Genomic DNA, 26113 nt, shown 5'->3' with positions numbered 1-26113 from the left:
GGCTTCTCCAGAGCTTGACACCAACAGCCTGCAGCTTGTGTGACTATCCTGCCCAGAAGAATCATTGAATGCGAGTCGTGAGTCCAAATGGGTGACTCGTCATCCGGCTCGTGACTTCAACTTGGATCTTGAATCTCGATGCAGCCATCTCACCTTCACCTCTTTCGATCACCTCGCCTTGAGTCTTGGAAGGCACTCCTCGCAACAAAGATGTTTTCTCGGTCAGCGCTGCGCTCCCTTACAGGGTCCAGCTGCTCACCTACAGGCATAGCGTGCCAAGGGTCAACAAAGCGATTGGTCGACTCCTCCAGTCACCTGCGCGCATACAGCACAGCCAGACCCCTAGCCTACCTTGAAAAGCTCTCCGAGAGCCCGCTCTCCAGGTCCGTGGCTCATCACCCGTCATCTGGTCAGTCGGCAGACCCATCGGAGCTGGACAGGCATATCAGCTTGCTCACGCTGGACAGAGCTCCTGCGCGAAATGCCATTGGCGTCCAGATGCTAGGAGAGCTGGAGCAGTGCGTGAATGCAGTGCGACATGACGGGTGAGTATCAATTCGATGCTCAAATTTGCCGAAATGGACTGAAGTGAAATCGTCTGGCTTGCTTGACGCAGCACGCGCGTGCTCGTGGTTCGATCACTGGTTCCCAGCACATTCTGCGCTGGTGCGGACTTGAGGGAACGCAAGTCCATGTCTCCTGCGGAGGTGAATGATTTTCTGCTCGGTCTTCGAAGGACTTTCACAGCTTTAGAAAAGCTCGAAGTGCCCAGCATCTCGGCGCTGGATGGGACAGCTCTGGGGGGAGGATTGGAGCTAGCTCTCGCCACGGATGTTAGGGTGGCAGGGCCCGGAGCCAAACTAGGATTGACGGAAACTAGACTTGGAATCATTCCTGGGTGAGCGGATGAAGCAGATTGGGTTTGAATGAGCATAGTCATGCGCTTCTCACGCCTTTGTCCGCCCAAACGCTCGCTTTCAATCGGACTCAGGGCTGGAGGCACACTGCGTCTGACAAGACAGGTGGGCACAAGTCGAGCCAAGGATCTCATTTTCAGCGCTCGCATCCTCGATGGGCGCACAGCTCTGGAGTTCGGGTTGGTGGAGCACTACGCGCCAGCTCAGGACAAGGAACACGAAGGCGACGAAGCGCTCAATTTGTCCGTGCAGCTCGCTAGGTCTATGGCGGCCAATGGTGCGTGATCGCGTACTGTTGCAAATTCGCGAACCGTGCTAGACGCTGAAAGCTGACTTGGCATTCGATCGAGCAGGACCATTGGCATTGCGCGCTGCCAAAGCTGCAATTGACAGAAGTTTGGGAATCGACAAGTGAGTCGCTTTTATGGGTTCCACTGCATGCTTGGCACCGATACGCCTCTTACACCGCTTGCGCTCCCGCTCAACACAGTGAAGCAGCGCTGGACTGGGAGAGAGCCTGCTATGATCGGCTAATGGACAGCAATGACCGGCAAGAGGGCTTGCGAGCGTTCGCAGAAAAGCGTGCACCTAGGTACACAGGAACATGAGCCGGACATGGCCAGGAATACCTTTGGTTCACTGCACCTCCGCATACCGTGTGTTCGACGGTCGCTGTGACTGGCTCAAGGAAAGTGTGATAGCATTTCGCATGTGAAACAGCCCCTATTCAGGGCAACGATACATTCACTGTTCGAATGCGACGATTAGAGCTTCTGCTCTGCGTTCTCGTCGAAGCGGATTGACACGCCATTCACGCACTGAGTCAAACACGGATTGGTAAGCAGCGGGTTACGACCCATGCTTGAAATATCGGTGACTCACATGCCGCTCGTCTGTTGGGTTGTTGAAGCCTTCTCCCTCAAAAACGTGTCCCAAATGACCTCCGCAAGCTGTACAGGACCCAGCCAAGCCGGACAGCACTTCAGCCACGCCCAAACCGCACAGAGCGCCGAAGTGCATCGTCCACTCACCTTTGCAAGTGATCTCTACTCGCTTCATGCCCCAGCTCCTGTCCACATGCCTGTCAATCGTGCCTGGAATAGCATCGAAGAAAGCGGGCCAACCGCAGCCCGACTTGAACTTGTGGGACGCCTTGTAGAGAGGAGTGTGGCAGCCTGCACAGCTGTACACGCCTTCCTTGGGGTAGTGAGAGTCGAGCTCGGAGGAAAAGCCCGGCTCAGTTCCCTTTTCTCTCAGGATGCGGAACTGAGTCGGGGTTACACAAGAGGAAGGAAGTATGGTGGCAGTGTTGGCATGGCCCGCCGCGAGCTGTACGGAGCCGCATCATTGCACGGAGAAGCACTCACCTGCTCAGGACTCAACTGCGCTCTCCACTCGCTCTCGCTCTTCCCCTTCGGAAAGTTTCCCGTGACTTTGGAAGCATCGGATCCCATACTGGCTGGCCTACTCGGGTGCAAGTACCAAGGTGTAGTTGTCTGAAAAGACCTGAGCGGCGCAGTGCCGACTATGCGGGTGGCAATTTGGTTGGAGGCCGTGTAAAGCAAAGGTGCGGACAGGCCCAAAGCAATTGCTGATGCTGTGGCTGGGGTTGCGTAGCGTTTGATGATGCGTGGCAAGAGCATGAGAGAAAAGGCGATCTGAGGGTGGTTGGTCAATGGAAAGAGGAATGATGTGCGGGCTTTCGAGGCGCCAATCGCTGCGTATAGTTCAGGACCACTCAGACTGCCCATCGTCGTACGACACCCCGCGGTAGCGAGGTGTTCTGATCCCCTGCGTGCTGAGCCGCATACGCTGTGCGTAAGCCCGGGCTTAGCCAGCAGCTGCTGCAAGTCTGGATTGAGGTGGAGGTGAGCTTTACAAATTTCGGCCGGGAAAGAGGACAGTCACGTGCTCAGCGATGCAAATTTTCGATACGGCTTTGTGAGACGCGCGGTGGATGGCATGCAGAGGCGCAGGCGCATGAACGCCGCCTCAGATCGAATCACGAATAACCACGAATCACGAATGACGGCAAGGTGCCGCACTCATGACTGCCGCGTATATCAAAAGCAGCACGCGGCAGCTCCTCGCCAAACGCCAGACGCACGGGCTTAGCGTGCGCAGCATATGCAATAAGCGCCGCCGCTCTGCGCGTCAAAAGTTTCTTGCAGGAGGTCAAACGATTGAAATGTAAGTGGCTCATCATCAGTCGCGCGTCTTTCGTCCAACCAACGTTTGTTGTGGCTCGAGCAGGCAAACAATCGAACGGTCAGTCCTCTTTGCCGAGGTTTCTTCTTGAGAATCAAAATCTGTCTTGCCTTCACCAACGATCTCAAAATCGGTAGCCCTTATCCGCTGGGCACCATCCAAACCGACTAGCGGCACTGCTTCTCGCTTTGAGAAGTCACGCATACAAGCTGGTCTCCTTCAAGACCAAGGCCTGATCGTCCATCCTCTACACACCACGACGCTATTTACGACCTGCTGACAATATGCCTCCAGTATCTGCGTCCAAGGCCAAACGCCAAGCGTAAGTAGATGCGCTTGGTCCGAGCCAATTCGCTTCTTTGGCTGGCTGGGCACACTGACGTCGATCTATTCATATGGCCCCACAGCGAGAAGGCGGCCAAGGCTCAGGCCAAGGCGGAGGCCAAGGGTGAGACCGCTTCCACTGCCACTTCAACGTCTGCCAAGACCGGCGCCTCCACCGCACCCACCAGCGTGAATGGCGATGAGGTGGAAGAGATTGACATGAAGAAGCTCGCTCTGGCCACTGACCGCAATGCGTCAGGTGTGCTCACTAGCGATCCTCAAGGCCGAGACATTCACATCGACAGCTTCACCATGAGCTTTCATGGTCGTCTTCTCGTCGATGGTGCCAGCGTAGCACTCAATTACGGACAAAGATATGGGTTGCTGGGAGAGAACGGATCAGGAAAGACTACTTTTTTGGAAGCTCTGGCCAACAGAGACGTCGAGATTCCTGGGCACGTCGACATCCACTTGGTGCGCGGTGAGGTCGAGCCGTCGGAGGAGAACGGATTGGAGTACTGCATCAAGAGCGCTCAGGAGAAGGTCGCCCGTCTCGAAAAGGAGATCGAGGACATGTCCACCGCGGATGCTGTAGACGAGGTTGGACTCGAGCTCAAATACGAAGAACTGGAGGAGCTTGACCCAAGCACGTTTGAGGCCAAGGCAGGCGCCATTCTGCATGGTCTCGGTTTCAGCAAGACGATGATGAACAAGCCGACCAAGGATCTTTCTGGTGGTTGGCGTATGCGTGTCGCCCTTGCTCGTGCTCTTTTCATCAAGCCCCACCTCTTGCTCCTGGATGAACCTACGAACCATTTGGATCTTGAAGCAGTCGTCTGGCTCGAAGCCTACTTGTCTACCTACAACCATATCCTTGTCTTGACATCCCACTCTGCTGACTTCATGGACTCCATCTGCACCAACATCATGGATCTGACCCACCACAAAACGCTGGTCTACTACGGCGGTAACTACACCACCTATGTGCGTACCAAGGCAGAAAACGAGACGAACCAAATGAAGGCGTACGCCAAGCAGCAGGAAGAGATTGCTCATATCAAGAAGTTCATTGCGAGTGCCGGTACTTACGCAAACTTGGTCAAACAAGCCAAGTCGAAGCAAAAGATCATCGACAAGATGGAAGCTGCCGGCTTGATCCAACCCGTCACTACACCTCGACCTTTGCGTTTCAACTTTGAGGATGTGCGCAAGCTGCCCCCTCCTATCATTGCATTCAATGAGGTGGCTTTCAGCTACAGCGGCAAAAAGGAGGACTACCTGTACAAGGACTTGTCTTTCGGTATCGATATGGACAGCCGTGTCTGCATTGTGGGACAAAATGGTACCGGTAAATCCACCCTGCTGAACCTGATCACCGGAGCCCTTATGGCAGTGGAAGGCTCAGTACAGAGGCATGCCGGCCTCAAGCTTGCCAAGTACAGTCAACACTCTGCCGATCAGCTGCCGTACGACAAGTCACCGCTTGAGTACATCGAGTCCAAGGTGAGCAAGGAGGCCGAGTACAAGTCTCTGAAGCGTCTTTGCTGACTCGCCCTGCGCTTCTCTGTTTCCTTTGTAGTACAAGGAGCAGATGCCAGAGAAGGGAGTGCAATTCTGGCGCCAGCAAATCGGTCGGTTCGGCCTTACGGGCGCCCACCAAACTAGCGCCATCAAAACTCTGTCCGACGGATTGAGGAACAGAGTCGTCTTTGCTCAATTGGCAATGGAGAACCCGCACATCTTGTTGTTGGACGAGCCCACGAACCATTTGGACATGTCTTCGATTGATGCGCTGGCCCAAGCTATCGTCGAATTCGAAGGCGGTGTGGTCGTCGTCTCGCACGATTTCAGATTGCTGTCCAAGATTGCAAACGAAATTTGGGAGGTGAAGGATGGAAAGATTATCAACCTCAGCTCCCGAGATATCGACATTGGAACCTACAAGAAGCAGCTGATGAAGAACAGTGCGGCGGCTATCGAGAAAGCCAAGCTCACTGCCAAGGGCAAGGCATGAGCCGTCGATGGACTGCATCAAAGCGACACGTTTGCGGGTGTGCATCAATCTCCGGGCCTTCGATTGGCAGCCGCCTGTCTTCTAGCCTGCGACTGCCACCTTCACGCGCTGCACGCCAATAGCTGGCCTCAGCAGGCCCCTCAAAATTTACCTGCGATACCTGTAATAATATTGGCGGGGAAATATGGTCAGTAGCGTCTCTCACCCGTGCATTGCACCTCTGGGCAGCACGCTCTCGGACCGGACCAATCATGCCCGTGAAATTTGATAGACGCATCTATTGCCATGACGATGTTTCGCTGTGAATACCGCCTGCGTGTGTCTTTTCTTACAATCGAGCTTCCTTCGGCGCTGGGGTCGCTCGATCCGGCAAATGCGCCGCATAGTAATGATGGAGTGGCGAGAGCGGCCAGGCCGTCGGACAAAGTGAATATTGTTCTTGGCGTTTGGAGTGATTTGCGAAATGTATGATGGCACGTTGAAATCCTCTACATAGTGTGCGCTACTGCGGAGTCGGTGCCGCTTCGGCTAATCGCAAGTGTCCGCTCCGAGGTGGCAAGCACGGATGACAAACGCATGAGCAGCGTCGCCACCCAGACGCCAGCGAGCCGTTAATCCGTACGTCACAGAACGCCCGAGAGGGCCCGTCCAAACCCTCCAGGTCATCAGCCACGTCGATTGAGCGCAACGTCGGTGCCACTCAATCAGCGTCTCGACCAGTATAAGCGGCGGAAGGACGCGGAATCGATTCGGTGCTCGATCTGCTTCGGGTGGCGTCGATGATGCCTCCGCCCATGCTTCGTTTTAATGGGCAAGGTCCGCGCGTCTTGCTGCTTCGGAAGCTTGGTGTGTGTGACCGGTGTGGCAAGACCTCGACTTATAAATGCTGGGCGAACGATTCCTGACGCACCCAACAAGCCTCATCCCCTCATCATTCCAGGTAGCGGTGCGTTGATTGGTGCCTTTTTTTCAAAAAGGGCGTACCAAATTCAGAAGCGGCTCTTTGTACAGTCGAGATACTTACCGAGTTGCTCTGGTTAGTCTCGAGTTGCGTCACTCTTCACGCCCGTCAGAGTCCGCGCGCTCATCGTCGCTGCTCCGATCCTCCATATAGCGATTTCGTCAAGCCAGAAGTTCTATGCCGACGCGCAACATGCTGCTCGATGCAGTGTGGCTTTGCACTTTCCTCCTGATGGGGTTTGGAGTCTCGGCGTTGAAGCCTTTTCCCGGCAAACGCCTCGTGGATGGTGGTGAAGCCGTGTTCAAATACCAGGTGCGCGCCCACATCAGCAATGAAGACGTCCTAGAATCCAGGAATGCAGTCTACGCTTTGAAAAGAAGAGGTTTGGGATCCTTGATCTGCTGCAAGGCCATGCCAGAAGTGGAAGAAGCTGCGCACACTCACAAGTGGGCAGAGATCGAGCACCTCCACGAGAATCCGCCCCACGTATCTTTGGCTATGACGTCCAAGTCATCCACCTTTCGACCTATCCCTAAAGAGTGGCAAGGCACGCAGTACATCAACCACCCCTACGTCATCCCAACGAAAGCCACATCCCTGAAGGTCGACCCTTCGCAGATCGGCGCACACGTCACCGGCTCACTCGGCCCGACGGACGTGAGGCTGGAGTCTGGCAATCATGATTGGCACGTCAAGCAGAATTTCGCCGAGGACATCTACGGTAACCTACACCTCACCAGCCACGAGATCACAAAGGTTCCCCACACAGACACACATCTGCCCATGGATAAGCTGCCTCCAGGACCAGACGGTGGAGAAATGAGGCCTCCGAAGCAGATTCGGCGCCATACGACCGAAAGACCAGAGCTCGTTCGAGATAAAGAGCCAGCGTCGCACTCGACGTACGCGGGCGACAAGACGTGGGAGTGGAACAAGGAGCCCAACGAATTGAAAAAACGGCCGTCCCAGGACCTTCATCTCAAGTTTCACAAGTACGCTCCCATCCATTTCCGAGAGGTCAGGCAGTACCATACCGAGGTCGCTGGCCAGCCCACCTTCGTGGTGACAAAAGAAGCTCGCCATCCACCCTTGCCAGAGCAGTACGCTGAGCTCCCAAGCGCTAGTTCAAAGCATGGACAAGAAAGAGATTCCAACGCTGGCACTTCCATGGCTGACGTGCCTAGCCGGCAGAGCAAGCTCGTGCCTTACGAAAAGAAGCGCTTGCCAAGCTTCTTTTGATCCAGCTGTGCAAATCTCATCGTCATTTACGCCCTTTTCCGCCGCGTGGTCTTGACTCTATCCGCCATCGTTGTCGAAGGCGTCGTATCGCCGTGGGCGTTCTCAGCAGGGCTACCTGTCTGCGCCTGAGAGGAAGGTCGCAATGGACTGCTGGCCTTTCCGTGCGGCGTTGGCCTATGTGTGGGTTCTTTGCCAGCGCTAGCAGATTCAAGGGTTTGAATGCGCCTCGATACTGGCCTTCGCGGTCGATGATAGCTGCTCGTGTCAACTTGCTTGAGTAGCATTGGTGTAAGTGTCTCAGTTTCTGGCTGTGCAGCAACGAGAGGAGCAGCCGGAGGTGTCGGAATGAAAGGCTTGGCGTCGATCATGTTGAGCCCCGGCAGCTCCATTGAGCTACGCAAGTCTTCCTGCTTCACCTTCTCGCCATTCACAGCCTCGACTTTGTAGTTCTGGAACGAGCGCAAATCCGCAGTAAAAATGACCGAGTGTGCCCAGCCTGCATACTCTCCCCAAAGCTGCCTGAAGCGATCGGCGAGCTCTTCGTAGCCCTTGTTGCCTTCTTTCACCCGCATGCCGTACCAGCGCGCCGCGAACTTGGTTGGTAGGACAAGACGAGTCAATTTCATGACTCGACAGACAGCCTATAGTCAAGCGAGCACGACAGACCAAAGACGTACCTGATAGACGTGCCGGTCGACGGGAATACTAGAGGGCTGGTCCATCGACATTAACAAAATGCAGCTGTGATGACATCAAACGGAAGTAAGCTATCAGCCGCGCAGCGATCCACAGCGCTCTCTCCACGTCTTCTCACTCTGCAACTTTTGGCCCGACTCCTTGGAACTTGATCAGCTCCGCACGGGCTTCAGGGTATGTCATGGATCTCAAGGAGTGTAGGAAAGACGTGGGCGAGTGTGTCGTTTGCAAGCGATTGCTTTCTGTCGAAGCGCTGCCTTCACCTTCTTTGGCAAAGCCTTTAGCATCCGTTTTCGTACGCTTCCTCTTCCGCGGAGTAGGAGGCGGAGTCGCAGGTCTTGACAAATTCCGTGGAGTCCCATCGAAAGAAGCAAGATTCGAACCTTCCAATGCGAGCCTGCACTCGTATCCACAGTCCGGCTCCGCGCCGACATGCGTTTGAGCGAGGACCCTGGCTGTTTGCCAAATATATTTTGCTCGATATCCGAAAGCAAGCTCGTTCCTCAACGTGCCTTCCACATCCTCGGAAGTCAGGGCTGCGGCAGCAGGGAAGGGGTGGTACGTTATTCGCGTTGCTCCCGCTTGAACGCCCGTGGAAGTAGCATCAGTGCCAGTGTTCGGCGGAGGTGGGGGATATTCGAGCGTGAGGAGAGGCGGAGAGTATCGATGGCTCAGTGCCATAACCATTTGACCTATCCGTGCGATATTGTTATTGCTGGAGCATATGAATGCGCACAAGCATTCCCAGGGATCTGCCGCGAGGTGGGAAGAGAGTCAAATGAGCAAAATGGCGTCCCTACGCAAGGATGCAGCGCCATATGTTCATCCGAACTCACCTTGTCTAAGCATCCTGACGCCTGCAAAACGCTTGGCAAATCTTGCAAACACTTTGTCCTTGTCCGCCCACTCCTGATACATTTGATCCAGCGGCACTCGGATATTGAGATAGTCTCTGAGCCACGCATCTGTGCCCCTTTCGTATAGCTCGACGTAATCGTATCTGCTAAGCTGAGCCTCAATTGCATCGGGAAGCCGTGTACGATGGTAGACGTAGCCTCTAGAGACGTCTTGGCGCAGCAGGATCACTCGATCGGATAGCGCCATTGAGTACTCGGTCCACCGTTGCCACTCGACATCACTGGTAAATGACGAAGTGGACTCTGTCTTCTGCCCATGCTCGGCCTTCACCCCCACGTCGTCATGGTGTGCGTTGGGCCATGCAGATGATGTATCATTTTGGTCTGGATCCGCCTTGATGGGGCGATTCGCAACGGCAGCATCTACCAAGCTCTCATCCTTCGTCACCACCGACGATAAATTTCTAGCTGGATATTCTGCCTTCTCTCGATCGACCGGCTCCCATACATCAATGGCTCGCCATCTGAACGCCTGTCCGCACCGGTTGGAAATGGTGAGCTCCAGGAGTATCTCGGAAGGCAAGACGCGGAGGGATGCGTAGCCTGGAGGTGGTCGAGGTGGGATAGGTGGGCTACCTGGGACGAGTGTAGCATCTCTCGAGATCCCCACAGTACTGGACATGGTGAAAGAGTGTGCTTGACAATTTAACGTGCTTCGCAGAGCTGCAAAGCCATGCCTCGCCGCGGCTACGTAACATCGCCTGGTTTTGCAGCGAATGAATAGGATGTTGCTCGCTAGGGTCTGGCCACAGGGAGGATAATGTTCACGCGCCGACGCAGGCTGCAATACAGGGCTCCAGTACGGCAATGCGAGTACGCGAAGAGTCGGGACGAAACGAGTGAGGAAGAGAGGATGGATGGGATGATGACGGTTGCGAATGGTGCACAATGAGAGCTTCCGGCGAGGACTGACCGGCGGAGGTGCGGGCTGTAGTTCGGGGTGTGGAGGTATCAATCACAATCCTCGCGAATATTCTCATCGTTTGCATGGCAGCGTGATGCAGGAACGTCAAATTGACCAACGCGTCAGAAAGTCACGAGTGCAAATCACGGATGAAAGCGTGAAATCACAGATACAACATATACGCGTGATGATTAGCAGGTTGGCAAGCGACCAAGCGTCCCTTCGACGCCAGAATCCGGAGAGCTTCTTTCTGACTTTGCAGGGCATCTGAAGCACCCATCTAACTCAATTTGAATTTTGAATGACTGCAAAAGACTCCACTCAAGACTATAGATGCCTCAATGATCCCTTTATGCATAGCAAGCAACCAAGCTGTGATAGGCAGCACTTTGCACGTTTCACCTCGTCCGTGGCCGCCCCATGACAGCGACGATGAGCGGGGAGTCAACTCTTCATGGAAGTCTTGAGTGTGCGCGTCCGCGTGTGACGATCGTTCGGACTTCTTGCATGGTCTTCCCAAGAAGTCCGTCTTTTCTCGGCGGATCTTTTCTTGATTTGCAGCGGCTTGCTCATTGTCGATTCAGGATTCGTGATTGCTGCTAAAAAAGCATGCCAGCTTCGAACTCCGGTCCACAACGGACGTCATGATCATCTGGCCCCAGCATAGTTGCTACTTTCGGCCTCGTCCTCTTCCTCGTTTGAGTCTGATGAAGCAGGACGGGCTACGTGTGCGAGGTGTTGGGACTCGTGACTCCCTGTGGCTGTTGTTACTTTCGTTGAACGCGAGCAATGAAGAGCTTCACACGCACTGCAGCTACCTCAGAGTTCCGACATGCGAAGAGCGAGCATCTCGCCGTGCTGGCGATACATGGTCTTGCAGCACTCACGCACACACACGCTAAGCTCGCAACTTTCTCTTCTGCTGCAGGTACGCTCGCAGCGGCACAGAGCGCATCATTTGGCCACGTTTCTATGGCCCCGAGGGCTTGGCTTGGACCGAGTCGCCCATATAGCTCTTACATACATATCTCTTGCGCTCTGCTCCGAGACTTTTAGCTCGAGAGTGCAGGCTTGGCCTAATCGATCACAAATTGCCGAGTTGATTGATGTGGACAAGTCGTCTCTGCGGAACCGAGTAAGACCTTCGCATGTACGTTTGTGCATGGTTGCTGAGCATTCGCGCTGCGCCGCTGCAAACCAGCCCTCGACTGTCTCACCTGCTTCGACTGCTGCATATGTAATGATGACTGCAAGGTGAGCAAGTCGTGATTGGAGGAGCAGAAACTCGGGCTGGACAGCTCAGTTGGGGTCACGGCGATACATTTCGCGCCTTCAAGTCACACTCACACTCGTGATCCAGAGGTGTAGGTGTTAGAGCCGCAAAGGTGCAAGGTGACTTGCTCGACTGCACAGCAGCCTGCAGAAGCCAAGACTTGCCTTGTCACGATGGATCGAGTGCTCGAGGCCAATATTATCGTCGACTTTTCCGAAGCGGGCCTACGCAGACGAAACTTCCCAGCAGACATGCACATGCCTGCACGCTCGATCGAAGTGCACTCACACTTATTCCTGTCTGACTTGATCATACCGCCTTGCTGCGAGGTAATCGTTTTCATGACCAGCATGCAGCACACGTTCGGCGGCTTTCTCGCTCGCCTTGCCTGGTGCTCTAGCTAAATAGAGAAGCGCGGTGGCTCAAGTATACGGTACAGGCTACTCGCCCCATCCCCAGCGATACTCTTCTTGCTCGTACCTCTCGACCCGCCGGGCGCGAGCGTACGGGTCGGTATGTACCGTATGTGCTGGCCGCGTACGCACACCCGACGCAAAAGCAAGAAAGAGAATAGCAAGCCGCGGACATTCGAGTCAAGCATGCAGTCTTGAGTGCTGAAGTAGACATGTTTCTTTATGCAGACAGGTAGGTGTCCACGATATGATAGCAGCAGCATGTAGGCCGCTATCATGAATAGTTCAGTAGTCCTGAGACTGCTGCGCGGCTTGCGATCCAGCCAGAGTCGGCTTGTATAAAGATTCGTATCCATGATGCTGCAGAGAGCCTCTGCTGATGCTCATCAGCAAAAGCAAGAATCGTGAATAGGATCGTCGCTCTGCAGCTAGACGAGCACTGCTGCGTATATCTATGCCAAAGGTTCCGGTCCGGAGCCGGTGGGTCGATTCGAGCGGAGTGCGAACACGAGCAGCACTTTAGCCGTTCCTGTGGGCGCGTCGGCCTCGCTGATGTGTGAGTATTGTATACCGCGGTACTCGTATGTGAGGGCTTTTTGCAAATTGACGCGCATGCAGCAAGCACCCTCAGCAGCGGCTGATCCCACAGCTCGATTCGTGAGCACTTGCCGGTTCGGGAGCTTTCATGAGGCACTCACGGTCGTGCGGGTCCGATTGTGTGGAAAGCTGCTCGCGGTACCTTTGTGGCCACCATCGCATTCTGGATCTCTACCGCAAGACAAGTCGAGCAGGCTGGCTCGCCGCACCTATATATATTCAGGTCTCGGCCTGAAGCACGAGAAAAGGCAGGTTACGCGTGTGGCGGACAGCAGCTCGCAAGGAAGCTCGTATCCGTTTGCATCGGGGAGCCGCGGCGGATCTAGCTGGCCAGCGTGTTACACATATGATATACACGAGCGCTCGCAACCGTAAAGCTTCGTGAGAGCTCAGTGCAAGGTGGGAGGCGGTTGCAGATCGTTCTGACGAGACATCAGCCACCGTATCAACTATGTGCTTCATCTCGCGCTGGATGTCTCTCGACCGCTAGCAAAGCATCGATGGCTCGGACACGCTCGGAATTGCAAACGCAACCAATATCAAGACGAGAGAAAATCTCGAAATCTTGAGCAGCCATCCAGCGTTCGCGCCTTCTGCGCTATACCTGCCCACGATCTGGTTTACCGTAGCCAGTCTACCGACTCGACAGCAGACGCAAAGTTTTGCCTTGGCCCAGTTCAAGGAATAAGAGATTGGACTGTCGACATTGCACGCCTGCATACGACGAAGATCATTCAATGTCTCTCACAGAGCTTTGCGTTGGCGCTTAATTGACTCGGTCAATTCGGCCAAGCAATGAGACTACGCACAGCAGTACAGGTATCTTAGCACATCTTTCATTTAGGCGAGGCGAGACTGTCTAGTCTCGCGTTGAGTCCAGATTGTCAGCTAGCTCGCTGAGCAAGCTCGCCATACACGATTGAGCCTCTGTGCACCACCTCACCATCCCGTCAACAAATCATAAGCGCCCAACAAAGCGTTGGCCCGGCTAACCTGGCCCCTCCGATGCCTGACGTGCAACTGCTTCGGCCATTTGCGTCCGTCAACATGGGTCCCTCGGATATGAGCATACCGCGCGCATCAGCGCCCAACCACGCGATCCGGCAGTCGCCCTCACAACCTGGCCAAGGAGAGACGACAGCGGCAGCGAACGTTGCTCAGACCTCCACTGCCATTGCGAATCTCCCTCTCACCGACCCGAGCCCCTTCGCAAGCCCAAAGCCTGACATGCCGAGGCTGAGCCACACCGCCGTTGCTCATCATCGGCGCCGCACTTCAACGGTTCAGCAGGATATCACGCAGAGCTGGCCGGTACGCTTCGAACACGAAGACGATACACCGAGAGATGTGCATGCGCCTCTGGCTGTGCGTCTCGGTCTCGTCGAGCCAGCTCAGGTCTTGCCGTATCTTTCTCCCGAGCTCTTTGCCGGTGTTCATGCCGGTGCGGAGCCTTGCAAGATCACAAAGACCCAAAGACAGGAGAGCCATTACGTGCATCGTAAGTTGCACGGCTACTACCTCTTGATACCTCCACCTCGCGGAAAAGACCGAGCGGAAGTTTCCCCTTCAAGCAGGCCGTCCTCGCCTGAGCCGGTCTCACGCAGCTTGCCTTTAAACCCAGGAGCAAGCACGCACAAATCCACCGGCGTGGTCAATGCGGCCTCCCGACCCGCGCCAACACCGGTAACATCGCCTTCATTGGCTATCTCACTCGCCTCGCCCCGCTCTTCGGGGATTGACCTGCAGTCGGAGGGCAGTAGCGTAAGATCTGGACTCATCGCTCCGACAACCAGGAAGATTCGGCCGGGGACAGCAGACTCGGGCTCATCGATGGGCAGTTCGGACAGCGGACTCCACAAGACTGCGAAGTCGCACGCGCGTGATGGCAAGTCGAGCAGGGGCAGCTCTTCTTCTGAAGTCGAGCCTCATCAAAAGCTATGGTCGCTAGATGATTATTTCATGAAGCGGAGGAGTCGTACAGGTGGACGGATCTGCGCGGAACGCTATCATGCGTACCAGCCCACCAAGCTGCCATGGAGGTTCAGCTATAACGCAGACTCCACCATTACGTGAGAGCTCCGGTGTGAATGAGTGGGATATGGAGCCAACACCGTATTGACGCTCTCTTGCTACTCTTGCAGTCAAGAACTCTGGCATCACATTGCGCACGAGGTGGTCGGCAAGCACCTGTTGTCAGAGTTTCCGGGCGACATCATGCCCAGAAGGATACTGGATGTTGGCTGTGGTCCAGGGATATGGATTGCTGATGTTGCCAAGCAGCCTGGATGGGAAGTGAGTGTCGTATGCGATGGGCGAAGGAAAGGATACTGCTCACGCTCGATTTGGGGTACTGGAATATTCAGCATTCAGAGTTTGTTGGCCTAGATGCAGTGCCTTGCCAGACGCTCCTATTGGATCCAGATCTCGCTAGACGCGTCTCATGGGTCGTTTCCAACGCTCTAGACGGCCTGAAGGAGTTCCCAGAGGCTAGCTTTGACTTCGTCCACTGTCGTTTTCTCGTAAGTCGCACTCTCTCGAGAGAGCTTGGAGTCCGAAAACGACCGTGACGCTGACAGAAGCGTACATCCCAGGGAAACAATTCTATCCCAGAAGATTCTTGGCCTGACCTCATCGCTGCCATGACCAGAGTGCTTGCTCCAGGCGGCAGGCTCGAAATTCTCGAAGCAGACGTAGCATTTTATGGGACTCCTCACCGCATCCCTGCCCACGAGTTGTGAGTCGACGTAGCCCAAGCTGTGCTGCTCGCCTTGCGAAAAAGGATTGCGCTGAGCATGCGAGTCTGCGCTGACTGCAGGAAGGAGCTTGCGGCGGGTGTTGGAAACGTTGCCCTGCGAGTGAACATTAAGAATGGACGTCATGGCGAGGAATTTGATCCGCTCGAGAGGGTTTGTCTGCGGGCATTGGAGCAGCGAGGAATCAGCTTCAGTCCTCTTGCCCAACTTCCGGCAATTCTGATGCTCGAGCACGATCTGATGGATGTGAGGTGTGGAAATCCTCGGGTGTTACCCTTGATGGCGGAGCCCGGCTTTGCCCTGGGTGGCCCAAAGCCTCGACAATCATCGCCAAGTTCGAGTCCGACTGCCAACCTCAGAGCACAGGAAAGTCCGGATTCGCCCCGAGCTACGGGCGATCCTCCCTCGGCGCCCACTTCTCCCAGCTTGGGCCTTCCAGAACCCAATCGAAATCCAGCATACACCAATCGAGCGCCGGTAGGCACTCCTTTGAGAGGCTCAACATTCCGCATGCCAGACCTCGAACTCATACGCTGCATGATGCTCATGAGCGAAGTGCACCTATACACTGGCTCCCGAAACATCTTGTGGCAAGAGGCGGAAGCGGACAAGAAGGCGGCCTCTCGACCCGCCTCGCGATACGGGGCGAATGGTGACTCGGGCGAGCCTTATGCTCATCCTTGGTCTGACGAAGCGGCATTCCATCGCACGATTGATCGATGGGTGGCAGACATTACGAATCGAGCCGCAGTGAGGGGTCTCCTCAAAAAGACGTTGGGTTGGGATAGCAATGCCGCGCAAGCCAGGGCGAAGGAGACGGACAAACCTTCGAACGCAGATGCTAGCAATGGCCCGTCACCTCCGACAGCCTCCTCTGCAGGAGATCCTTGGAGCTCGAGCTACAGCAGATCCTCGGCCAAACAAGTTGCTCTTTCAACGAGTCAACGTCCCCAATCTCTGAACAGCGCGCAGAGCGCAGAGAATGCCGCGCAGCTGCACAAAATGCATCGAGAACGCCGAAACAGTCACAAGATTCCATCTTCGCGTCCCACCTCGCCCAGGTTCTCGGATTATGGAGACCGCACCGCAGAGAGCAAATCGTCTGCTCACAGACAACGGGAGAGCTTGCCTCCCACACCACGCATACCGAAGATACCGCTGCTGGGCGTCAAACGAACGACGGGATTCACTGCGATACGTAAACCGACCGAGGCAGCGTCCTGAATGCTTGCAGGCGTGTACCAGTGATAGTCGCGCAGAACACAAAGCAGATCTCATTGCCGGCTGCTCAGAAACCCTTTGCTTCCATCTAGTGTTGTACAGTACTCTTCACAGCCTCTCCAAAATGCCGAATAGAAGCTTGCACCACCGATATGAGCATCTGTCTGCTATTTTGCAACTTCTGGGGCCGCAGTCTTTCCATCCAGCGAGCTGCCCGTGCGTTTGCGACCAAGCATTCTTCTCCCACTGCCCCTTCTCCATTACGATGTGCCTTGCCCCTCCAAACCTCCCCCATCTTCCATCATCTGCTTGCGTCTTCTGATTCTCTGCCTAATCACTTCCAGACCGGGCTTGCTGCCCCTGACTGTCCCGAATAGCGCGTCCCTCACTCTTAGGTCGCGCTCCGACAACTCCTCTGCATCAAAGTTCAGGTTGACGCCAGACGAAAGCCACTTGCTTCTCTCTTGAATCTCTGCCTGATTGGAAAAAGCTGCAATGGCGGTGGGTGATCCTTCGACCTGAGCACTGACCGATGTGTCGGTGGTGCTCGATCGAGATGATCGACCGAGAACAGCATCCAAGCTAGCCAGAGCTTCTGAAGAGTTTCCGAATGAACCATCGCCAAAGACGGATTTGGATTGACCACCAGAGGAAGAGGAGGAAGTGCCGTTCCAGGATTCGTAGTCCATATCGGGATCCACGTGCGGATCGAACCCTGAGCCTGCTTTGGTGCGACGCGCTTCGCGCTCAGTGAGAAGAGCAAGAGAGGTCTTGAAGAGTAGGTCGGATGTTCGACCTCCTTGATTGACCGATCGGGTCAGTGGACTCAACATGTCCTTTCTGATTCGCGAATCCAACTCCTCTTCGTGCTCCGAAAGCTGTCTCGAGCTGCCCGAGTACTTGGGCGCAGAGGGACGTGTTGCGGAACCCGCTTCGCTCTGACCTTGACCTCCAACTTGACCTTCGACGCTGCTCGGAGATTCGACCTTGGACTTGGGATTTGGAAAGAAGGATTCGGACAGGTGGTACAAGTCGATTGCTTTTCTCAGCTTTTGATCCTTTGTGAGTTGTGCACGCCTCTTCCACCGCTTCAGACGCTTCTTCTCTTCGGCTGCTTGCGCTTCAAGTCGGTACGCTTCTCTCTCCGAGGGGTTATTGATGTTGGTCGCCGAGGCATCGCTGGGAGTTTGGGAATGATGAGCGGTGCTTGTGCTCAGAGAGCGATGGGATGCGCAACTTGTGGAGAGAGTGCGCGAGGCAGCTCGTAGCCCGCGAAAGGTTGCTGGGATGGACGACATGCTTGTGCACGTCGAGCCGAGCAAGCGGACGAGCTCGAGAATATAGCAGCGACACTCCTGCTGAGACTCGACTGGTCTTCAAGAGGGGATGTGCTACGTGCTTGTAGAACGAACCGAGCGAAGGAATGATGTTTATACGGGAAAAATGATTCACGATTGGAGCGGTTTGCGCAATACTTGCTGTACGAGGGGGTGTAGGCGTAATTAGCAACAGAAAGAGTAAGCGACTCAGCGCTGAGAGCCTCAAGCCGTTCCACAAGAACGCTCGCTGCTTCAATCACAATTTTGACGCTTCTGCTGAGAAGATGCATCATGGCATGCTTGGAGGATGGCTGTAGGCGCACCGCACCAACGGGAGCACGCCTGCTGAGAGGGCGCGCGCAAGGGAAGCTCTGGAATGCGTGGCCACGTGTCGCGTCGCGCCAGCACTACCCCGCTCAGTGCCTCAGTGCGCCAGCCCACGCATGCACTGTCGCGGGGGGCTGCTGCTGCGCGGTACTCAAGGTGTCGCGGGCGCACGGTCATTCAGGATTCGGCTGATGCTGACTCCATGAGCATGCAACGCGCTTCCTACGCACATGATGTATGTAGAGCTGCGACTTGGAAGTGTAGGGGGATCACTTGCAATTTGCCAATCATCCCACACCAACTCACCGCGCCGACCTGCTCTCTTCTGTTCTGTCTTACATCTTCGGCGCAGTCCTCTTGCACTTTGCGACAGTCGGCGGCTGCAGTGAGCTTTACGTGCGGTCCAAGAAGGAGCGTGATACAGATTCCTCGTCTCCTCGCTCTGAGAAGGAGCTCATTAGGTACCAAGATCGACGCAGGTCACGCTCGTGTTCGCTGGCCGGTAGCGCCCAATTCCTGCACAAGAGACCTCTTCCGAGAACACGGAGGCCCAACATGCCGATGACGTTGGACATCGAGCGCAAGCTCTTTGCGCGATCCGATCGGGTCAAGTCTGTCGACTTTCACCCCACCGAGCCATGGGTCGTGACAGGTCTGTACAGCGGAGCAGTGCACATTCATAATTACAATACAGGTAGCATAGTCAAGACTTTTGAAGTTGCTGAAGTGCCAGTCCGTTGCGTACGCTTCATAGCTCGCAAGAGCTGGTTCATTGCTGGATCGGACGACTTCCAGCTCAGAGTCTTCAATTACAACACGCACGAAAAGGTGACGAGCTTCGAAGCGCACCCGGACTATATCAGGAGCTTGGCAGTGCATCCTACTGGACCTTATGTCCTGACAGGAAGCGATGATATGACCATCCGGATGTGGGACTGGGAAAAGGGTTGGAGGCACGTTCAGGTGAGCGGACAGTTGTGGTGTCAAGAGGCGCGCGCATGCTAAAATCGACGCATACCAAAACGTTTGTGCAGACCTTTGAGGGACATGCGCACTACATCATGGCGTTGGCTTTCAATCCCAAGGACAGCAACAGCTTTGCATCTGCTTGCTTGGACCACACGGTCAAATTCTGGACGCTGGGTTCCAGCACCGCCAACTTCACATTAGAGGCGCATGCCCGCGGGGTCAACTACGTCGACTACTACCACGGAGGTGACAAACCATACGTGATCACAGTCAGCGACGACAGGACGGTCAAAATTTGGGACTACATTTCCAAGTCTTGCGTTCAGACGCTCGAGGGTCACATGTCCAACGTCTCCTTTGCCGTTTTCCACCCCTCCCTGCCGCTGATCGTGTCCGGTTCGGAAGATGGGACTGTCAAACTCTGGCACAGCAATACGTACCGGCTCGAGACTACATTGGACTACGGCTTGGAACGCGTTTGGTCCATCGCTTACAAGAAGACGGGCAATGACGTTGCGCTGGGTTACGACGAAGGTGTCGTCGTCGTCAAGCTCGGCAAGGAGGAGCCGAGCGTCAGCATGGACGGTAGTGGAAAGGTTGTCTGGGTCAAAGGCGCTGATGTGCTGAGCGCCAATTTGGGTACTAATGATTGTGAGTTGCGATCCGAGTCAGACCCCGTCGCTGCGTAGCGCTCACTGCTTTCCGTTCGCATGTGGGTAGATGCCGACGTGACGGACGGTCAACGCATCGCGGCCGGATCTCGCGAGATGGGCACTACCGAAGTCTACGCGCAGCTGATGCTGCACTCTCCGAACGGCAGATTCGTGACTGTCTGCGGTGATGGCGAGTACATCATTTACACTGCTTTGGCCTGGCGCAACAAGGCGTTTGGCTCTGGCTTGGGATTCGCTTGGTCGCACGACAGCAACACGTACGCCGTTAGGGAGAGCAGCACCTCGCTAAAGGTGTTCAGAAATTTCAAGGAGAGGCCTGGACTCATCAGTCCTGGATACTCTTTTGAGGATGTCAAAGGCGGGGCTCTTCTGGGATTGCTGGGCAATGGGTTTGTCTGCTTCTACGACTGGGACACTGGTGCGCTGGTCAGGCGCATTGACGTCGATGCGAAGAACGTGAGTCATTACGTGCGTACTTTCAGGTGGTTGCGTGAGCTAACACGAAGCGAGTTTCCGCGTGCAATCAGCTCTACTGGTCCACCACCAACGAGCTCGTCGCCATCGCTGGCGAAGAGTCATTCTACGTTCTTCGGTTCGATCGTGAGGCTTATCAGACGTACCTCGATTCCGGCGCTCCTGTCGAGGATGATGGCGTAGAGGACGCGTTTGATGTCATCACCGAGATTCCCGAAGTGTGAGCGTACAATATCCAGGGTGGCCTCACTAATCGACAGACACTGATTCTTGCTCTCCTGATCGGCAATGCAGCATTCGCACGGCCAAGTGGACTGGCGAATGCTTGCTGTATACCAATGGCCAAAATCGCATCCAATACTTGGTCGGCGAGCACACTTACACCATCAACCATTCTGACCAGTAAGTATTTCTGCGACCAGATGCATGAGCAACGACGTGCTCTGACATTTCGATGAGCGCGTCTGAGCGCAGAGAGCTCTACTTGCTCGGCTACCTGCCCCAACATGGACGGGTGTATCTTGTAGACAAGGATGTCAACTTCTTTAGCTACGCCTTGTCATTGGCCGTCGTGGAGTATCAGACCGCTATTTTGCGGCAGGACCTTGATGGAGCTAAGGAGATCCTTGACAGGGTACCCTCTGAGCAACGCAACCGCATTGCTCGTTTCTTGGAAGCTCAAGGTGAGATGTCCGTCTTACGAACGGGACATTTGGAGGGGAGATATCTGACCTTCCTAGCCCGTCTTGCCCACTCAGAATTGCGTCAACTGGCCTTGGAAGTCTCCACAGATCCAGATCATCGATTCGACCTCGCAGTAGCACTGGACGACTTTGAGACTGCGCTCGATATTGCGCGAACCGGACCTGCTGCGGGCTCAGAGCCTCGTTGGCGAACCATTGGCGACAAGGCCTTGGCTCGTTGGAACGTGACTCTTGCAAGGGAATGTTTCGAAAAGGCAAACGACTTCAGCTCATTGTTGCTGTTGGACACATCGACTGGCAACAGGCAAGGTTTGCAGACACTGGCGTCGGATGCGAGGGGAAAGGGAAGCAGCAACATTGCGTTTGCCGCTTTACTATCTGTTGGGGATGCGCAAGGGTGTGTGGACATTCTGGAAGAGACGGGAAGGTCGGCCGAAGCGGCGCTGTTTGCGAGGACGTATGCGCCCAGCAAGGTTCATGCGTCTGTCCATAGCTGGAGAGCTGAGCTGAATGCAACCAAGAGGACCAAGCAGAGCGCCATTGCCGCTTCCCTAGCAGATCCCGTCTCCAATCCGGAAGCTTTTGAAGAGGGCTGGGAAGCTGCGCTTGCCAAAGGTGAGCGAGCATTGCTTGCCGAGTCTAGGTATACCATCTGTGATGCTGACAAGATTCACACTTCCGCCGTCGCTTTTGTAGAGGAAGAGCTGCTCGCGGCTCTTCCTTCTAGAAGAGCAACGGAGGCGGAGTCCCCAGTAGTCGTGCCTGCGCAGGTCGCCTCTACGAACGGGCCCAACGGGGTCGTGTAGTGGGGCATGTTCCGAGTGTTGAGCGACTCACCTCGAAATGATCATGCAATGTACAGCAGACAGTCTAGCAAAATATGTTTGATACTACTTCTTTGCTCACACCACACGCATGCAAGCGGATGATTGTGATTGAGCGTTTCCATACGCAGGCACGCGTGAAAAGCGTGAGGGTTCATATGATAGAGTAGCATCAGACGTTTCAGCAATGATGAGAATGCTAGCGTCGCAAAGTACGCATGCCAAAGGGCGTCAGCGTGATGTCTGCCCGTGATGTCTGCTAGTAGGAATTGTTAGACTGCGGCACAAGTCGGACTATTAAAATCCTCTACGAGAAGAGCGAGCCAAGCTAGAGCTAAATTCTGCACCCTTTGATGATCTCGGACGCGAGCTGCCAGGTGCGCGACTAGTATGAGCGGGCGTGCCGACTGCTGAGCCTTGAGCAGAGCTCAGACTGAGCTGAGCATTGCTAGATTGCGTGCGCAGCGATGGTAGACCAATATTGAGCCCGGTAGTGAGGAAGCTCAAAGGGCCCGAAGCGCCGCTCGAGCTGGCTTGTCTTGCTGCTCGGCCGACTTCTTGAGCGGCCGAAGACGCTTTGGGTCCAGCGCTCGCCGTCGAGGCGGAGGATTCCGAGGGAGCGGGCGAATAGTCGAGATCCTCTACTCTCAGACCCCTGGCGGTGGCGCTCGTGTGCGAAGTTTGAGCTTGTAGGGCAAGAGTCGAAGGAGTGATCAATCGTCCCATCGGCGGTGGTCGATGGTTTGCCGCGCTGCTATCCCTGTTGCCATCGTCAAGGTAGGTGGATCGGATGGACGAGTCTGACAACCCCCGAGGTCGCAGTGGTCTTTCTGGGATAAAGCCATCACGAATAGAAATTTCGTCGTCGTCCACAATCCTCGACAGGGGCCGGCCACCTCCGCTACTGGTCTGATCCAGACCTCTCAGATGAAGGTTGCGTAACGGAGGACCGTGTGTGCCGATTTGGCTGGCGACGATACTGGATGGTCGCTCTCCGCTCGTATCGCGCCGATCGACAATGTCCCAGCCCTCATTAGACGGCATCGAGCCCGCAAACAGTCCCGAGAGATTTCGACTTTGTGTACGGGACAGAGAGCCTCGACCTCGAGCCAGCGCAGGTCGTGGGCCGGCTTGCAGAGTGGCTTCGGGCGGCGCGGCAACGTCGGAAGGTGACGACGCGAGGGGTACGTCTCGCGTCAGAGGACTGGACGGTTTACTGGTGGATGCAGAGTGCAGACCTTTGACCTCTACGGGCGCTGTACCAGAGGTAATGGGCGCGCGAGGAGCCATACCTCCGCGGCTGGGCGGTCGACCTGGCACGGTAGGGGCTCGAGCAGCTAAAGGCTTTGAGGACGAGGCGTTGGTGACTGTCTTGTCGCTCAGAGACACGCTGGGTAGGGCAGTAGAGCCCGTGCTCGTGACTGAAGCCAGACCACTAGCAGGACCAGCAGGACCATTTGGCCCACCCGAGAACAGTCTGCCGATCCAAGCACCCACCCCTTTATCCTCTGCAGTGGCAGCGCCAAGCTGTTCTTGAAGTATGCGAGCAGCATTCTGCGGCTGCAGGTGAACTTCATTGACCGCGTTTCTCAGTCGAGCCATCTCGGTGAAAAGATCTCGGAACAATTTGAGGAGGACAAAGAACTCTTTTCGCGCGAGCAGGGATTCGCTGTCTCGATCCCTGGCGCCGGAGTCCATGGACGACGCATCGTCCTTGCCATTCGCGTTACCCCTAGCTTCCGCTTCTATCAGCTTGCGGAAATGATCGCGCAATCCCTCGACCTCGCGTAGAATACCGTTCACTGTAGTGCGTGCGAGGTGCCCAACGTCGCCTTTGAGATGTTGGCGTTGCAGCCGACGTGCGAGCGTGTCCACGTCGGCGGAGGAGAGGCGGGTGAAGATGCGCTGGATGTGGTCGAGCAGCACAGACAATTGCGCTGTGCGATTATCCCGAGTCTTCGGCGGATCGATGGTAGCGCCTGCCTCGTCCGCAGCAAGACCAAAGTCGACCATGGTAGTGTCGGTCGCAACGCTGCCAATGGCGCTAGCGCCGGATACCTTGCGCTGCATGTTAGCGTTTCTCACGTCTGCGCCGAGATGGGCGTGGGATTCGGCCGTCACCGACGACGAGAAGAAGGGAGACCGACCCTCCATCTGCCGAGGGCTCCCGACCCGCTCATTTGTGCTCGCGGTTCGGATAGACGAGCGCGAAGAGGATCTGACAGCTGACGGCCTTTGCAATGTCTTTGGCGCCGGGGCGATGATCTCATCAGCGAGAGTGGGTCGGCCCGGCTCTCCTTGGAGCTCTGATAGCTCCATCGTAGTGTCTACTGTTGACTTTTCAGCTCCGCGCGATGGGCTGCCTTCCTTCTCGATATCTCCGTACTTTGGTGCACGTGCGTCCAGAGAGCTGCTCTTGGATTGTGGGCTGAAGGAGTGGCCACCATTGACCTCAGCGATGGGACTGTGCAATGCTTGATCGCGAAGGATGTGCACCTCTTCATTGGCTGCATTGAGCGACGTCTTGAGCTCGCCATTGTTCCTGCGAAGCGCTTCGTTCTCAGTGATGAGCGACTCGATCACAGCCACTGCCTCGTCATTCGATCCACTTTCATTTGGCTGCGTCACGAGAAGCGCTTTCAACCGTGTCAGTTCCAGACAATTTCTAAAAGCCGTGGGCTTGAGTGGCACTCACCCGTAAGGTGGCGATGCTAGCTCGAAGCCGTTCTTGCGCACGAGCCCAGTCTCTCGCAGGCATTGAAGCGCTCCTTCCGGACTCGCGATCCTTCTGCGCTTTTGTAACGTCCGCCTCAAGCTTGACGGCCCTTAGCGTCTCTCCGAGCTCGGCCGTCTTGGCTCCGGCTTTGCGAGCGCGCACTTCGGCTGCATCCGCTCGTTTGCGCTCGGCTGCTAGCTCTTGCTTGAGATCATCCATCTCAGCGTGCAGACGAGTAGATTGAGCTTCGAGCGTGTCTGAGATCGAACTCGAAAGATCAGCCTCGGCCCCACGTACTTGCATCGCAGCACTCACTTAATTTCACGCTGCGCAGACGTAGCTTGCCCACTTCTGCTCGCACGTCGTCCAGCTCCGCAAGCAGAGCGCGATTGCCCGAATCGGATGCTTCCAGATTGAGGTTGCATTGCTTGAGCTCTCGCTCCAACTTTGCCGATTCTCGAATACTGTTGCTCATTCTAGACATGACCTTCTCCATCTGTTGCGCGTGAGCGGCCTTGAGGGAGGCGATGGAGGAAGACAGCGCATCTTTATCCCTGAGTAGTGCTTGACCAATTTCTGCTGCTAGTCTGAGATCGCTCTCCATATCGGCCCACTCTACCGCTGCTCGGCGCCCTCTGTCGCATCCGCCATCTCCCCTTTCGCAGCAGCACGCCACTCTGACCTGGACACGCAACCGCGCGGCCGTGCTACGGGTAGTGATGATGCTAGCCGCGTCGTCGCCGAGCGCACCGGCTGGCTCGAGAGTGCGCGGATCATAGATGCTGGACGCATCGTTCGCTTCGCTGTACACGCTCGCAGGTCGCCCACCTGTGCCATCCGCATTCAGACCATCACCAGACCCGCTGGCGGTCATCAAGTGCCTGCTCCTCCTCCTGCGCTCGTTTCTGAACTGCCCGATGATGGCTGTAAATTCTTCGATGGTGCGCGTTTGTCTCACGCTATCTTCCAGCGCTTCCATTTCCCTCTCATGCTCGACGGCGTCGACCTCTGATTCGTCCACATCTGATCCTCCCCGCGAAGAGCCCGCATCTAGTGACAGGCGGCTCGGGTAAGGCTGATCCTCCGGTGCGATGTTTGGTGAGAGCGTGTGACGGCCGATTGCGCTCGGTCCTGCTTGAGCAGAGGGAAACGCGCCACGCTTGGCGTGCTGTGTATTCGGCGTCGACGTATAGGTTGCCATGATGGGCGACCGCCTGAGGTGTCCGGAATGCCCGAGCACCGATGCGGCTTCGTCGACTTCTGATGCCTGGATTACAGCCTTTGGCTGACTAGTGCTTCCTTGGCTCGAGAAATAGTGCTAATGCTAGGCATAAGCGATGACGAGCTTACAATGATAGTGTAGATGGCGGCTGTGTTGGTGAGGCTGTCTTGAAGCCAATTCTGAGAGTGACGAAAGCAAGACATGGGCCATCAAGCGATCGAGAAGCTCTCGTCAGCGTTCCGCTATGCTGCTGGCATGAATGGGATTGTCGCTGTGAGTGGGACAAGGTGGTGGAAGTGTTGAAGTTAAAGGGGCCGGGTGAAATCGTGTGTACTGCTGCTCGATGCCTTAATTGCGTTGGCAGCAGTGGGCTAAGAGCATGGATGTGATCTCTGCGAGAGATTTTGAGTAGGCGGGAGTGCATGCAAAACCGCGAGTGCGATGTGT

The 26113-nt window shown here is 55.6% G+C and overlaps 10 protein-coding genes across 10 annotated transcripts; 5 read left to right on the top strand and 5 right to left on the bottom strand.

Annotated features, from left to right (window-relative positions):
* Nucleotides 1–210: 210 nt before the first annotated feature.
* Nucleotides 211–1525, top strand: IE81DRAFT_346975 (ClpP/crotonase; the record flags this gene model as incomplete). The annotated part of the gene is made up of 5 exons (XM_025516098.1): nucleotides 211–545; nucleotides 617–898; nucleotides 992–1194; nucleotides 1271–1328; nucleotides 1408–1525. 5 exons carry the CDS (start codon nucleotides 211–213, stop codon nucleotides 1523–1525), a joined length of 996 nt encoding a protein of 331 aa, XP_025370158.1.
* A 174-nt stretch (nucleotides 1526–1699) lies between these two features.
* IE81DRAFT_274268 (methionine sulfoxide reductase B) lies at nucleotides 1700–2389 on the bottom strand (the record flags this gene model as incomplete). Its single annotated transcript, XM_025511440.1, has 4 exons — nucleotides 1700–1735; nucleotides 1800–1867; nucleotides 1949–2183; nucleotides 2285–2389. Coding segments are annotated over 4 exons (444 nt in total), but the record flags the coding sequence as incomplete, so codon positions are not given.
* Nucleotides 2390–3121: 732 nt separating this feature from the next.
* Nucleotides 3122–5753, top strand: IE81DRAFT_322916 (putative iron inhibited ABC transporter 2). The gene is made up of 3 exons (XM_025513778.1): nucleotides 3122–3447; nucleotides 3533–4952; nucleotides 5029–5753. Exons 1-3 carry the CDS (start codon nucleotides 3410–3412, stop codon nucleotides 5461–5463), a joined length of 1893 nt encoding a protein of 630 aa, XP_025370156.1. The 5' UTR covers nucleotides 3122–3409; the 3' UTR covers nucleotides 5464–5753.
* Nucleotides 5754–6244: 491 nt separating this feature from the next.
* IE81DRAFT_108170 (hypothetical protein) lies at nucleotides 6245–8026 on the top strand. The gene has a single exon (XM_025510067.1). The coding sequence runs from the start codon at nucleotides 6602–6604 to the stop codon at nucleotides 7661–7663; it is 1062 nt and encodes a 353-aa protein (XP_025370155.1). The 5' UTR covers nucleotides 6245–6601; the 3' UTR covers nucleotides 7664–8026.
* On the bottom strand, nucleotides 7690–10233 carry IE81DRAFT_341051 (DNA glycosylase; the record flags this gene model as incomplete). Its single annotated transcript, XM_025515635.1, has 4 exons — nucleotides 9196–10233; nucleotides 8478–9111; nucleotides 8341–8404; nucleotides 7690–8304 (listed from the first exon to the last, which is right to left on the bottom strand). The coding sequence occupies exons 1-4, from the start codon at nucleotides 9896–9898 to the stop codon at nucleotides 7690–7692; spliced, it is 2016 nt and encodes a 671-aa protein (XP_025370154.1). The 5' UTR covers nucleotides 9899–10233.
* Nucleotides 10234–10604: 371 nt separating this feature from the next.
* IE81DRAFT_341050 (hypothetical protein) lies at nucleotides 10605–12041 on the bottom strand (the record flags this gene model as incomplete). Its single annotated transcript, XM_025515634.1, has 6 exons — nucleotides 10605–10941; nucleotides 11076–11170; nucleotides 11205–11427; nucleotides 11528–11617; nucleotides 11742–11853; nucleotides 11934–12041. 6 exons carry the CDS (start codon nucleotides 12039–12041, stop codon nucleotides 10829–10831), a joined length of 741 nt encoding a protein of 246 aa, XP_025370153.1. The 3' UTR covers nucleotides 10605–10828.
* Nucleotides 12042–15042: 3001 nt separating this feature from the next.
* IE81DRAFT_108060 (hypothetical protein) lies at nucleotides 15043–16603 on the top strand. The gene has a single exon (XM_025510066.1). The coding sequence runs from the start codon at nucleotides 15256–15258 to the stop codon at nucleotides 16438–16440; it is 1185 nt and encodes a 394-aa protein (XP_025370152.1). The 5' UTR covers nucleotides 15043–15255; the 3' UTR covers nucleotides 16441–16603.
* On the bottom strand, nucleotides 16465–18040 carry IE81DRAFT_322914 (hypothetical protein). Its single transcript, XM_025513777.1, has one exon. It carries the CDS (start codon nucleotides 17733–17735, stop codon nucleotides 16698–16700), a length of 1038 nt encoding a protein of 345 aa, XP_025370151.1. The 5' UTR covers nucleotides 17736–18040; the 3' UTR covers nucleotides 16465–16697.
* Nucleotides 18041–18319: 279 nt separating this feature from the next.
* Nucleotides 18320–21819, top strand: IE81DRAFT_322912 (putative SEC27-coatomer complex beta subunit). The gene is made up of 8 exons (XM_025513776.1): nucleotides 18320–19046; nucleotides 19118–19703; nucleotides 19773–20182; nucleotides 20254–20420; nucleotides 20495–20602; nucleotides 20675–20883; nucleotides 20959–21519; nucleotides 21601–21819. The coding sequence occupies exons 1-8, from the start codon at nucleotides 18639–18641 to the stop codon at nucleotides 21708–21710; spliced, it is 2559 nt and encodes an 852-aa protein (XP_025370150.1). The 5' UTR covers nucleotides 18320–18638; the 3' UTR covers nucleotides 21711–21819.
* Nucleotide 21820: 1 nt separating this feature from the next.
* Nucleotides 21821–25829, bottom strand: IE81DRAFT_108000 (hypothetical protein). The gene is made up of 3 exons (XM_025510065.1): nucleotides 24760–25829; nucleotides 24424–24701; nucleotides 21821–24347 (listed from the first exon to the last, which is right to left on the bottom strand). The coding sequence occupies exons 1-3, from the start codon at nucleotides 25643–25645 to the stop codon at nucleotides 22026–22028; spliced, it is 3486 nt and encodes a 1161-aa protein (XP_025370149.1). The 5' UTR covers nucleotides 25646–25829; the 3' UTR covers nucleotides 21821–22025.
* Between the last annotated feature and the right edge of the window lie 284 nt (nucleotides 25830–26113).

This window comes from Ceraceosorus guamensis, assembly GCF_003144195.1.
Source record: "Ceraceosorus guamensis strain MCA 4658 unplaced genomic scaffold IE81scaffold_24, whole genome shotgun sequence".
NCBI classification, from domain to species: Eukaryota; Fungi; Basidiomycota; class Exobasidiomycetes; order Ceraceosorales; family Ceraceosoraceae; genus Ceraceosorus; species Ceraceosorus guamensis.
The sequence above is the reverse complement of the archived record's forward strand: the minus strand, read 5'-3'. Positions and strand labels throughout refer to the sequence as shown.

What these genes read in the sequence shown, in the direction of transcription:
- IE81DRAFT_322916 (XM_025513778.1), top strand. Translation starts at nt 3,410, where the DNA reads ATGCCTCCAGTATCTGCGTCCAAGGCCAAACGCCAAGC. An exon ending in TCCAAGGCCAAACGCCAAGC is followed by an intron (nt 3,448 to 3,532) that starts GTAAGTAGATGC and finishes ATGGCCCCACAG; the next exon opens with CGAGAAGGCGGCCAAGGCTC. An exon ending in TTGAGTACATCGAGTCCAAG is followed by an intron (nt 4,953 to 5,028) that starts GTGAGCAAGGAG and finishes TTTCCTTTGTAG; the next exon opens with TACAAGGAGCAGATGCCAGA.
- IE81DRAFT_108170 (XM_025510067.1), top strand. Translation starts at nt 6,602, where the DNA reads ATGCCGACGCGCAACATGCTGCTCGATGCAGTGTGGCTTTGCACTTTC.
- IE81DRAFT_108060 (XM_025510066.1), top strand. Translation starts at nt 15,256, where the DNA reads ATGCGAGTCTGCGCTGACTGCAGGAAGGAGCTTGCGGCGGGTGTTGGA.
- IE81DRAFT_322914 (XM_025513777.1), bottom strand. Translation starts at nt 17,735, where the DNA reads ATGTCGTCCATCCCAGCAACCTTTCGCGGGCTACGAGCTGCCTCGCGC.
- IE81DRAFT_322912 (XM_025513776.1), top strand. Translation starts at nt 18,639, where the DNA reads ATGCCGATGACGTTGGACATCGAGCGCAAGCTCTTTGCGCGATCCGAT. An exon ending in ACCATCAACCATTCTGACCA is followed by an intron (nt 20,603 to 20,674) that starts GTAAGTATTTCT and finishes GTCTGAGCGCAG; the next exon opens with AGAGCTCTACTTGCTCGGCT. An exon ending in TCGTTTCTTGGAAGCTCAAG is followed by an intron (nt 20,884 to 20,958) that starts GTGAGATGTCCG and finishes TTGCCCACTCAG; the next exon opens with AATTGCGTCAACTGGCCTTG.
- IE81DRAFT_108000 (XM_025510065.1), bottom strand. Translation starts at nt 25,645, where the DNA reads ATGGCAACCTATACGTCGACGCCGAATACACAGCACGCCAAGCGTGGC. An exon ending in TCTGCGCAGCGTGAAATTAA is followed by an intron (nt 24,702 to 24,759) that starts GTGAGTGCTGCG and finishes GTTCGATCTCAG; the next exon opens with ACACGCTCGAAGCTCAATCT. An exon ending in CTAGCATCGCCACCTTACGG is followed by an intron (nt 24,348 to 24,423) that starts GTGAGTGCCACT and finishes CTCGTGACGCAG; the next exon opens with CCAAATGAAAGTGGATCGAA.